This window comes from Lycium barbarum, chromosome 6 (assembly GCF_019175385.1).
Source record: "Lycium barbarum isolate Lr01 chromosome 6, ASM1917538v2, whole genome shotgun sequence".
In the NCBI taxonomy this organism is placed as follows: Eukaryota; Viridiplantae; Streptophyta; class Magnoliopsida; order Solanales; family Solanaceae; genus Lycium; species Lycium barbarum.
This window is the reverse complement of record NC_083342.1, coordinates 117,371,473-117,384,205: the sequence shown is the minus strand read 5'-3', so window position 1 is coordinate 117,384,205 and position 12,733 is coordinate 117,371,473. Positions and strand designations below refer to the sequence as shown.

General features: G+C 35.4%; 2 protein-coding genes across 2 annotated transcripts; one reads left to right on the top strand and one right to left on the bottom strand.

The window, feature by feature from the left end:
• Window positions 1–310: 310 nt before the first annotated feature.
• On the top strand, window positions 311–2,940 carry LOC132644472 (putative late blight resistance protein homolog R1A-4). The gene is made up of 4 exons (XM_060361067.1): window positions 311–384; window positions 477–525; window positions 1,854–1,996; window positions 2,184–2,940. Exons 1-4 carry the CDS (start codon window positions 311–313, stop codon window positions 2,938–2,940), a joined length of 1,023 nt encoding a protein of 340 aa, XP_060217050.1.
• Window positions 2,941–9,401: 6,461 nt separating this feature from the next.
• On the bottom strand, window positions 9,402–12,347 carry LOC132645781 (uncharacterized). The gene has a single exon (XM_060362980.1). It carries the CDS (start codon window positions 12,174–12,176, stop codon window positions 9,705–9,707), a length of 2,472 nt encoding a protein of 823 aa, XP_060218963.1. The 5' UTR covers window positions 12,177–12,347; the 3' UTR covers window positions 9,402–9,704.
• Window positions 12,348–12,733: the final 386 nt, after the last annotated feature.

Genomic DNA, 12,733 nt, shown 5'->3' with positions numbered 1-12,733 from the left:
ATTAATATTGTTTATTTCTCATGCAATTAGAGGTGCACCGCTAAAGCCACATCTCTCCACCTAACTACCTAATCCTTGAATGATGTTGAAGCTTCTTCTACAACTGTGACAGTGTGAAGTTGTACAGTATGATACCGTTATGGGATCTACACTAGTCAATCAATGTAATGATTAAGGATTTCAGGAGTGTCTGCTTACTTGTGTCTTGCTTTGTATATCAAGTAAGGTAGCTTATATTAGACTATTGACAACAAGTCTTGTCCTAATTGCTTTATTCCATCGCCAATACACTTATCAAATACATTCCAAGATGGGCGTAAAGTCACGGTCACATTTGATAGCTCAAACACGTAACATGCAAAATAAGGGTAGTTCGGCATCCTGGTATGTTTAATCAATGACAATTTCTTCGTCCCTAAAAGTATTTCAAAGCTTATTGCAATTCTCTGCTCTTTTTGAAAATGATTCATTACTAGTCGTCTCAACCTCCTTCTTGACCTCATCATAGTGATTGATCTATTGGTGGTACTTTCTAATTATTAAGTCACGTAGAGCCTACATAAATAGGCGTATGTATGCATGATAGACATATACACCGACTTTACATGTTGTATTATAAAGTAACGTGCGTTAATAGTGTATGGGTGGATGGAAATATCACACCTCAAAATAAAATAGAACGTGGCAGACACCTAATATCATCGACTCACAGAAAAAATTATTATGATATACTTTCAACTTGCTTCATGTCCATAAACAATATATCATACATATATTATTTAAGGTTAAGGATATTGAAATGAGTATCTAAAGCCTCCATTTTATTTTATAAAAAAAGATCAACTAGATAAATAACTCTTACACTTCAATTACATGATCATCATAAGTACTTCTTGTTCTTATTATTATTTTTATCATCATCATCATCATCATCATCATTATTATTACTACTACTACTAAAAAAGTTTATTTGTTGTGCCTACGTAAATTAGTATGATTCTGTCGTGTCCCTCCAATTTCATCATCATCATCATCATCATCATCATCATCATTATTATTATTACTACTACTACTAAAAAAGTTTATTTGTTGTGCCTACGTAAATTACTCATTTAAGTGATGAAATAGTATGATTCTGTCGTGTCCCTCCAATTTCAAAATTCTTAGATATATAAATTCTAAACATCAAAATACACCTAATTGTCATCTCTAGCCATTCAACATCAAAGAGATCCACACAAACCTCTCCCTTCATAAGAGAATTAGACCTTGAGAAACATAACAGTACATCAGGCATCAACGTAAATGCCATAACTTAAAGAACAAATACTCTTGCCACCATATTTTCCTTAAGTTAGTGCGTATAACTGAAAACTTGATCATGCCTAACAATAAATATACGCATTCTACAAAATCACTATGCTATTGTTTAATTGGTTTTAGGATGCCAAGTACACCCAGCGGTGAATAGCACTTAACTAAAATAAATCATCTAACCAAGAACGAAACGATCATTTCAACCAAGAAATCCAATTGACTCACCTTGAAACGTATAATTTTGATGGCGATGATATAATTATTTCTATGAACAACGGAAAGAGACAGTGAATGGAAAGACTATGCATTGCTTGTTGTTTTCTCCTGATAGCTTAACTTAGTTGGAAAACATTATAATTCCGACGGAAAAATGATACAACACAGTAATGTCATCTTAAGCTTCTGAACAACTCTAAGTACAATGCTTCCTCTATGCAGTATACTATTTGAAGCTATTACCTACTTAAAAGGGCATTTTTTAAGTTATCCTTTGTTGAACTTTCGTTAAAGGGACAATTCCCCGTCTCTATTGACAGTTATATCTTTTGCAAAAAATCAAAAATAAAAATGTCCTTCCTAAACATGTTGGTGAGCTTTGGAACGTACAAACCCTCATCGTCAACACGCAACAGATCAATCTTGTTATTCAAGTAGACATATGGAACATGCCTCGGCTGAGGCATCTGCACACTAACAAGGGCAGCTCGCTGCACTAAGCTCCCGCTATGCGCGGAGTCCGGGGAAGGGTCAGACCACAAGGGTCTATTGTACGCAGCCTTACTTTGCATTTCTGCAAGAGGCTGTTTCCACGGCTCGAACCCATGACCTCCTGGTCACATGGCAGCAACTTTACCAGTTACGCCAAGGCTCCCCTTCGGGCATCTGCACACTAACACGTCTGCTAAATTGCCTACGCCTGTTTCCCCCAAAACTAGTAAATTTTCTATTGTAAATCAAAGCCTGCAAACCCTCTCTACAATTGCACCAGAAAGCTGCACGGAAGATGTTCTCTCGAGGGCTCCAAACTTGAAAAAACTGGGCATTCGTGGGAAAATATCTAAGCTACTAGAACCAAATAAGTCCGAATTGTTCAACAATGTTAAGAAGCTGCAATGTCTTGAGAACTTGAAGCTGATAAATGTTGGTCAAACAGATCAGAAACAATTACGCCTTCCTCCAGCATATATATTTCCGCCAAAGTTGAGGAAGCTGACATTATTAGGCACCTGGTTGGAGTGGGATGATATGTCTGTATTGGGTCAGTTGGAGTACCTTCACGTCTTGAAGCTGAAAGAGAATGCATTTAAGGGAGAGCATTGGGAACCAAAGGTTGGAGGTTTTCGTTCCCTACTAGTGTTATGGATCGAAAGGACAGATTTAGCTTGTTGGATTGCTTCAGGCGATCACTTTCCAAGACTTAAGCGTCTTGTTGTCGTATCATGTGACAAACTTCAGGAGATCCCCATTGGCCTGGCTGATATACGCAGCTTCCAAGTGATGGAGTTGCAAAATTCCACCAAACCAGCAGCAAAATCTGCCCGGGTTATACAAGCCAAAAAAGACAAGCAAACCGCTGCTAAAACCCAAAGATTCGACCTTTCTATATTCCCTCCTGATCTCTGATGTACAGCTTCTTTTAAAGGTTAGTTAAATCTTCCCTTAACATCAACCTCTTTGATTTATGTTTCGTATTCCAAAAGAAATGCTTAATTATCTGCTATCTCCCCTTTTCCAAGGAGGGTATAATTAACTTGCTAAAATACTAGCCAGTAGCATGCAGATAAGAATATCCAGTAACTAATAGAAGTGACAGATCACAATTTATACATCATTTGGAGTAGTAATCGTCAATATCAAATTGTAGGATGCAGTTTAATTATGAAATGGTAATAAGCTTATGCATGTTTTCTCAATTTGCTATAGCAGATGCTTATGAAATTACCTATGGATTTTCTGTTGCATTTAGTAATTAGCCTTATGGCTTTTGATAAAACTTAAGTAGGTAACATTTTTCTTGTCAGGGTTACCAATTACTGCAATATACTGAAAAACTAACGCTGCTATTGTTACAGGTCTTAAATAAGTGCATGCGGCTGGCTGGCCGCATGGTTTTTGCTTCATTTGGCTCAATGCTCTCACAGTGAAGCCTTTTTGCATTTCATAAGTGGAACGACTGAACCGCGGTTTTATAACTCTTTGGTTTCTTTCTGTATTCGATGCCTTGATGTGTTGTTTTCTTAATTGTGGCTGCAATGAGCCTTTGTAGCCGAGAAACTAAGAACCAAATGTAACATCTTTTTAGAAAGACAGAAACAGTTTCAGATTTAGCTAGTCTTGATGATTCTAGAAATCTCAGACATTATTACTGATACCACTCTGGATTCTCTTCATTCAGATATGTACTTCAAATATGAAAAATATTTTCTGGCATAAGTATATCGTAACAACAGAAGAATTGTCACTTGCTTTGATTCACAGGCAATCTGATCCTGCTCTATTATTTTTGCTAAGCGCTTAAAATCATTCAAAGCTACGATAACTTGCCAAAATGCTCTGGCTCTTCAAAGATTGTTTTTTCTCTCATACTGCCATCTATAACTAGAGGCATTTGATTGTGCGGTTGTATTTCCTCAGTAGATAGAATTTTTCCATTATCCAATATGGACTTACTTTTTATGAAAAGTTAATGAAGTTGGGATGCTAGCATTAGAGGATGAATTGAAGACATACAGTAATGAGTTTGATCTCTTATCATTCATTAGTCTTGGATGAATATATGTCCTATCAGCTTTGTTTGGAAATATCAATCATTCTGGCAGGGGCTCAACAAAATATGTGACCTAAAGACGAGCCTTAACAAGAGGCTTTAAATTTTAAATAACTTATATTTATAACAAGGGTATTAGAACCATCTTGCATGTACGTCGATTATTTATTGGCTAGTTGAGCGATCTCATTAGTGGATATCAGTTATTCTTTTAAACAACACAAATAGCATTCGTCAAAGTTGGATCGCTACCATGTGGATGGTGTGTGTGTGGGAGGATTCGATACAATACAAAACACCCATGTTATTTGGTGTAGGGTTCATTTTTTTATAATATTTTACATCTACGATTTTTGTGCAACTGATTCACCAATAACCACCATACTTTTAAAATGGGTACATGTATGACTTATGTGACAAATAAATTAAGATCCTAATTAAGAAGTAGATTAATCTTTATGTACGCAAACTTTCTAGTCCAATCTGTTTTTTTCTTTTTTCTTTTTCTTTTAATTCACTGGCAACAAATGAAAATCCGGGGGAGGATCTATAACTGCAAAGGGAATGTACTTTTCATTTCCAATATAACTTAAGCTGAATATATTAACTGATTATAAGAGTTGATCATATTCCTTCAACAGAGACAAAAGGAAATTAGGTACTAACTATAATTGATACCTCTTTGTTCATTTGATTCTGGTACGTAGATTTTTTTTTTTGTCATAATAATTAATGCATCTAACTTAACCCAACCTTGAAATCATTTCAGCGCGGAAAATTAACTTTGGTGCGGGAATGATAACGTGGCGTGCACATGGGATAAATAAATAAAAATATGTGATTTTTTCTTACTAATATTAGAAAGCGACTTTTTTATAATCGAAATTAAGCTTTCTTGATTTTTTTCATTATTGGAAATGTATTTAACAATCAATTTGTTTGTTGATTCAAGAAAGAGCATACTAAACTTTCAAATTTTTCAAATGGCCATCCAACTTACGATTACTTTTGTGAAGTCTTCCTTGTTTCTAAAATGCGTCAAATTACTAATACTCGATATATATTTTCTTTAACCAACTAATAATTCTGTTTTTTTTTAGGTCAAATATTCTTTCATTTATCTGATAAAGCTTACTCAACAAATAAGTCTTTTACCAAATAAAAGGTACGCTGATTTTTGAGGCACAAAGGGGTGAAAAAGCTGGTGTAATTAAAAGAAAATTTCTACTCAATAAATATTCTCTTTCACCGAATCTTTTATTATTTCCAAATTTTGGTTATTCTTGAAAATCTGACCAAAATATACAATTCTTTGTTCAAAATTTAAGAGTCATTTTTTTTTTTTTGAGAAATACCAAAAATGTGCAAAACACATATATCAAATGAGATTGATTCTCCTCAGTTGTTGTTTAGTCCGTCATCTCTAGTAATGCAAGTTTTAAGCAGTGATAAGTCAGGTCAAGGTGTTCTTAGGAAAGTAGCATCTACTTCATGTAATAAGTTAGCCATGTTAGGAAATCGTCGTGTCCTTCTGTCAGTTGGGTCGTTTGAACCCGGAAGTTATGCCGTGATTATATATAAATAAAGTCCAGTTCATCAAACAAAACAAAAAAAGGGTAATCAATTTTCGGAGAATGATCGATCTTAGAGGTTTATACTAACAAATATACACCGAGAACTAATGTAAAACGGTAATTATATTACATCACAGATATGTACATCCAAATGTGTCCTTTAAAAATCCATGTTCACCAACATATGATTTTATGTACCGTCAAGTATTATGAACTCACATAAGTTATTTGTTCTACGTCCTATAGCTCTACATGTCCGATAGATCCCGCCTTAAGATCTTACATTAGTTAGAATTTGCAAATACGTGGATGAATTGTAGGAAAATATATATATGTAAAAATCATTAAATTTCACAAAAAATAATTGGTTCAAAAGGTACGTAGGGTCAAAGCAATAAATATCTCAAAGAAATAATATTCAGAGGCGAATCCAAGATTTAAATTTTATAGGTTCAACCTTTTAAGGTTCTTAGCATTGAATTTATTAAAATTTTAAAATTTTAGGTTCAGACCTACTATTTACTTCAATGTTAGTGAATTTTTATATATAAAAATATACTCGACGTCGAAAGTATGAGTTCAGGTGAACCCAATGCTATAATGCTACATCCGCCATACTCCTATTGGAAGAAAAAAAAAATCCTACTTCGAATGAATCTGAATTCTTGCGGAATGTGTTACGTGCATGAAAAGAGAGTCCACATAATTTCTCATCATTGTTGTCTTTACTTTCCTTATCTCTGTTTGAGTAGGATTTAATTAGCAGTGTTAATACTATTTAAAAATCATTAAATTTAAGAAAAATAACTGGTTCAAAAGGTAGGGTAAAAGTATTATATATCCCAAAGTTTAATTTGAGGTTCGTCCCAAATACTCCTAATGAAAAAAAAAGTTAAGATTTCCTATTTGAACACGTCCAAATTCTAGCAGGAATGCATTACGTGCATGAAAAGAAAGTCCACATAATTTATCACCGTTGGTGTCTTTACTTTCCTTATCTTTCTTGAGTAGGTTTTTAGTCGTGTTGTACTCCTACAACAATAGGAAAAGGAATAATAGTTTCCATATTTCCTCTCAATTAGGGCCTATAAAAGAGAGTGAATGTTAGAGGTTAAAGTCGCTCACCACTCTTTACTAATAGTTCATCATATATAGTTTTCTTACTAGGATTATAAGAAGTTGTTGTTGTGTTGAGAGTTAGCATGGATATAAAAGCAATCTTCATGAGTTATTTCTCCGTAGAAGAGAAGCCTGCGAATATATTTGAGTTGATTGGAGCTATCACAGTTGGTCGATCGAAGTATCCGGCTTAGTTTGAGAAGAGCAAAAGCAGTATATTGAAGACCATAATGCACCCCGGAATAAACAATGACGATTGTGATTTGATTTTCAGTGATGATGAAGAAGAAGATGACGAGCGTGTTACTGATAAACAAGATGATGAATTATTCAACGTTGAACAAGAAGAATCTGAGAAAGAAAAACATAGTACCCAAACTGACAAGAAGATTACTGTTGCTACTACGGGATTAGAGAAGCCGATGATGAAGATTAAATTACAAGTTGCTCCTCCGAACAGTGTTTTAAAAGGCGGGGCGTTTTACATTTGCCTCAGCGAGGCATAAGCCCCGAGGCACGGGGCGTAAGCCCCATAGGTATTTATTTTTAGTATTTCATAAAATATAATAATTACAATAATTTTTATATAGGTAAAATTACATAAAAAATAAAAGAAAACTGTAAATAAATGACATATAGCAACATGAGTATTTATATTAGTGAGGATCAATTCAAGTCAATAAGATATTAGCCATGTGTTTTAAAGACATTACCTAAGATGTTATTGTAAAATCTTTATTTAAAATATGAAGATTTGAGTAGCTTAGTCCAAAGTTTTAGAATATTGCTCTTAAAAAGTAGATAATGTTTTTGCTTTTTTTTTTTTATATATATATTTTGTACTTCTTTTTACAATATTATCTAAGATAAAATAAACCATAAAATTTATCGGTAAAATTTTTTGGGGCCTCAAAAGTTTGAGGGCCTAAAACAAAAGGTTTACTAGTCTCATCCTTGAGCCACCCCTACTTACAACTTATAATTATATATAACATAATTTTACAAGTATAAACAATACAATGAAATAAAAGCTATTATGGAATACAAATTAACTCTAACATCTTAACTTTCAAACAATGAAAAAATCACAATTTCTTAAAACAATATTACTATCATATTATTCATTTTATATCAATAAACTTTATCAGTATTATAATTAAAACGTAATTCCTTCACGAATAAAATTAAAATTACTTTCAATAGCGAAATAATAAAATATGATAATTTTGATACATAGGACAAAAGACCAATGATAAGTGAAAATGTACAAATCGGCTATGTATTTTTAAAAGAAATATTAAGTGATATTCACCCTCACGTTGTTCTCAAATAGTAAATATGCAATACTACGACTTGTTATTTGAGTTACACACAATCTTCTTATTTCTATAGATGAAAAACTATTAAGTATTATTCACGTGTTAAAGAATTATGAGGGTCAACGATTTTAATTAATGAATTTAACATATAATTTGTGTAAGAATTGTTAGGCGAGCCACAAGCGTTGGGCATTTGGCGTGTTTAGGGCGTACAGTCGGACACTTAGGGCGTAAGCCTCACAGAAACTAAGCCCCGCACGTGAGGCCCGAGGCGTTTTGCCAGTGCCTCGTCTCGAGGCGAGCCCCGAAGCGAGTCTTGAAACTGCCTTTTAAAACACTGCATCTGAAACAGAACAGCTGCAATCCAATGGGAAGTGTCACAGAGATGAAGAGAAGATTTGAATGGTGATAAAGAAGCAAAACAACAGTCCCATAGTACTACCACTGTTAATATGGGATCGATGAAGAAGGATGAACATTGGTATCAAACGTGTAGAAGTTGCTCGTCCTGAAAAACAACTTATTTCTGATGGAGAGGAAATAACAAAAGAGAAACAGAGTCACAAAGGTTTCAAGAAGATGGAGAATGATAGGCCGGTTCTAAAACCAATGGTGACACAGAAAAGAAGAGATTTGAATCAAGCAAGCAAAAGCAAGCCAAGAGAAGGATCGTAACGGTGGACTTTCACGATATGCCTAAACCTGCTAATGAACCTCATGCTCCCAAGCGCTGCTGGAATAGGAGGATGAGGTTTTGAGAATTTGATTCTATCTGCTGTAAATTTCACTCGAGAATCTTTATTCTTCATTTTTATCTTATAAATTGTGGACAAGTAGTATCATTCCCCTGACTATTTCGTAATTGGTCCTGGGTATATGCCCTTCGCATATGTTAAGTATCTCAAATCATGATTGAAATAATAGAGCTACAATTTCCCCAATGGTGTTTGTATGTCGTGCTTGTGTCTCAAATCTGACTTTTTTCTTCATTTTTGCGAAACTGGAAAAAAAAAATATACATAAAATTTTTCCACCTGTTTTGAAACAAACGCCATTTTGCAGGTCAAGATAGAGATATCAAAGGTACAAATAATGAAGTAATGAGTATTAAAAATGAGAAAAGTAAAGGAAAACAGTGAAAGCTAATGCAATTACGAATGGAAGAACTAGTTGCAGTACAATAGGGGACCTGCCATCTGATATTAATGATTGGGCAATTCAGCTTTCTATTACTTGTATAATGAAAATTATGGATGACCCAAATGTGGATATGTATTCACCTGGAAGAATATATCTAGACGAATACAAATAAAAAATAATCTTGAATTGCAAGGTAACATGAATTCTGAGTAAAACGAAAGTTATAATGATGGAAAACTCTAAATGTAGTCTTCCAAGAAGGGAAAAATGCAAGAAAGTATGTCCCTCCTAGACACCTGAGCAGCAGGTAATTTTTAATAACATTCCAAGTGTATGTTTACACAAAGAGAGGCTAAACATATATAAACAAATGATCAATTTTACTACTGGGTTCCCACTAAACAAGGGAAGACATCCTTCTTTAGCATACTAAAATCACTGACATACCTCACGACAAATTATTAGCAACTAACCACTGGTCCGTCGAAATGATTCAATTTTCTGAAGCCTAATCTGTTCTCTGAACTTGGCAATGAATTCACCAGCTTTTCTATCAACCTCACTTCCTAGATCCACATCATCAGCAAGGTCAAAGTCAGCTTCTTCATCTGAACTCATGTGAGAATTAGTTAACACACTCTTTGAGTTCCCTTTGGATTCTGAGTTCTGCTTGGACTCCACAATATCTGTATTTGGAAAATGTTGCTTTGCTGCAGGCTCACTTTCAAAGACTGCTGAGCTTGGAATTGGGCCACTGCTGTCAAGAATGCCTTTCCTGGGATTGACTGGTGGTAATGAATCCTCTTCTTCATTGATGCATTTCAAGGATGAAATTGTGTCAAATTGATCACAAATTACCTCATTTATATCTCCACCTTCTTTTGGACAATCTACCTTTCTTTTTGATCTATCAATATAACTTCTTCGAGATCTAACTGTTCTGACTGATTTTCCCCTTGGCGAAATTTTCACAGCTACTGGCTGTTTCACATCCGAGACCAAGGAGTTGACACTTTGTTTTTGTGTGTATGAAGAATCCTGTTTAAGATCCTTGCTGATATGCTTCAATTTATCTTTTGAACATTCCTGCATGGTTATTTCTGAAGAAGAACCAGTGCTAAATGCTCGAGACTTTGAGGTATGGTATGTTGCTTCACCATTCAGAGGTGCAACATCCTTCAGTTTATCTTTAGATGTACGAAGCATATCAAACTCTGAGGAAGAACCAACTGTAGATCGTCGAGTCTTTGAAGCAACGAATGCAGCTGCATCATTCACTGATCTCGCTGCTGGTTGACTAACTTGGAGGGGTGGAGGCTTGACATTCTTGAGTCTCTCAAGGTCTTGCTTTCTGGAGTTCTCCATTTCTGGAGAGGCGGGTGAGATCACTCTGGGCGAAGAAGAATTGGGAACAATTTGAGAGCGTACTCGATTCCAGAATGACCATGGCTCTTGATGCTGCTCAAACTCAGTTTCTCCAGCAGAGTGAGACTTAGAATGTGGATGACCTTGAACATGGCGTGCTTCTCTGCTGGAAGGACTCATTTTCATCTTTTTTTCATCCTCTTCATAGTCATCTCTCAGCAGCACATTCATTTCTGAACATGACACGTCGCTAGATTGTTTGACATTTGAAGTTAAAACTGCTGATTCTCCAATGGATGTTCCTTTCTGTTGTGAAATTGGAACGGGTACACTCTCAAAAGCATAATGTGGGTCAGAAAGTGGCATTTCAACACCTCCATTTTCTGAAGAGAAAGAGGATGAAGGCGAGGTAATAGTTGGTGAAGAAGAAGTAGGACTAGTCCGAGAGGATACCGGTTTACTGAATGACCTAGACTTAAGATGCCCAAACTCCAATTGACCAACCGAGTGAGGTCTAGAATGTGAAGGCGGTCTACCCGTATTCACTCCTTCTAGCTCCCTCCTTTGAGACCTCGAGCGCCATGAAACTTGGCGAGGTCCAGAAGCTTCCTCAAACTTCCTCCTCAAATTGATGGGATCCATACCTCTTATCTTCTCCCCTCTAACTTCATAACCAATACTACCAGAAGAACTTCCTGAATTAACAGAATCTTCATGAATAGATTCAGGTTTTTCAGCATTCAAAGCTCTGTCTCTCAGGCTCCTAACCGGCAAGCCTAAAGGTCTATGGTCAATGTGGGATACCTTTTCAACCCCATAGTTTCCATTGGCAACAACCACCATAGATTCACCATAAAAGTACTGAGAATTCCAAACTTGAGCTACTTCCCTCTCATTAAACCCCTCCGTGTTTTCGACCCCATCTATACCTGCAAAGGATCTACTTTTCTCACTTTCATCAAGATTAGACCTTTCTTGGCCCCTATACCCATAATGCAAAAACTGAGAATCCCAATTTTGGATCACTCTTTTGTCACCAGACCCACAAAAAAATTCAGCTCCATTTTCATCTGAAAAAGATCTAATTTTTTCACCCTCAACAAGCTCAAACCTTTCCTGTTCCCTACTTCCATGATGCAAGATTTGAGCATCCCAATTTGGAATCACTCTTTTCTCATCAAACCCACAATAATTTTCAACCCCAACATCAAAAATTGAAGCTACATTAGACATCCCAGAAGCATATACCTCCGAACTATCAAATCTTGAATATTGTGTTTCAGCATAAGTCTTGTTACTACTTCTTTTACAAAACAAACCATAACAGACAACAATGCCAATAAACAAAAGATGAAAAAGCTCCCAAAACTGAGTTACTATCCTCTGAGTTATAAAGTCAGGAGCTTGGGAAGGAAAAAGTGGAATAACAACAAGAACAATCATGACCACTACAGATTTCAAGAAAATGTTAGAACGAGACTTACTTGAATGCTGCTGCTTAACTGTTTTTGAGGGTCTTTGAGGAACTGAAAAATGGGGTTGCTGGGAATAGTTTGAAGGTGAAGATGCTGCCATTGTTGAAAGAAAAAAGAGAAGATTTTTGGAGTTTAGGTGAAAGGGAAGAAAGGAAGACTTAACAACAAAGGGAAAGACAAAAGGGAATGATAGAGTGTGTGGAAGAGACTATATTTTTTGTGTGACTGTGTGAAAGAGAGAGACAAGGAACACAGGGTGTCATTATTTTACGGTTTTCTTTCACTCCATTATCAAGCAAAGGTCCATTTTCTAGCGGTGATTGCGATAGATAATTAAAGTTAATTTCCACATTTAGTCCTCCTACATTTCTAACAAATAATCAAGTATTTTCTAGTACGCATTTTTTTCTCTCTTCCCCTTCTCTAATGTTAATTTTTACATTTACCCCCTCATGCAATTCTAACAAATAATAACTCTTGTTCTTGTTGAACATTAAATATGCTTAAGCAAATTCGATTTTTCAAAACATCAATATTTGTGACAAGAGTATTACATAAGTGGAACTGGAAGAGAAGGAAGTAGTGATATTTGAACTCACTTATCCTCCCCTCCCCCCACAGCCCCAACAAATATTGAGGAAATTAGTTAAAAGAGCT

Bases quoted from the DNA above. Each gene is read 5' to 3' on its own strand.
- LOC132644472 (XM_060361067.1), top strand. From the start codon at position 311: ATGGGCGTAAAGTCACGGTCACATTTGATAGCTCAAACACGTAACATG. The intron at 526-1,853 runs GTACTTTCTAAT...CTCTATTGACAG, and splicing joins TAGTGATTGATCTATTGGTG to TTATATCTTTTGCAAAAAAT. The intron at 1,997-2,183 runs GCATCTGCACAC...AGTTACGCCAAG, and splicing joins TGGAACATGCCTCGGCTGAG to GCTCCCCTTCGGGCATCTGC.
- LOC132645781 (XM_060362980.1), bottom strand. From the start codon at position 12,176: ATGGCAGCATCTTCACCTTCAAACTATTCCCAGCAACCCCATTTTTCA.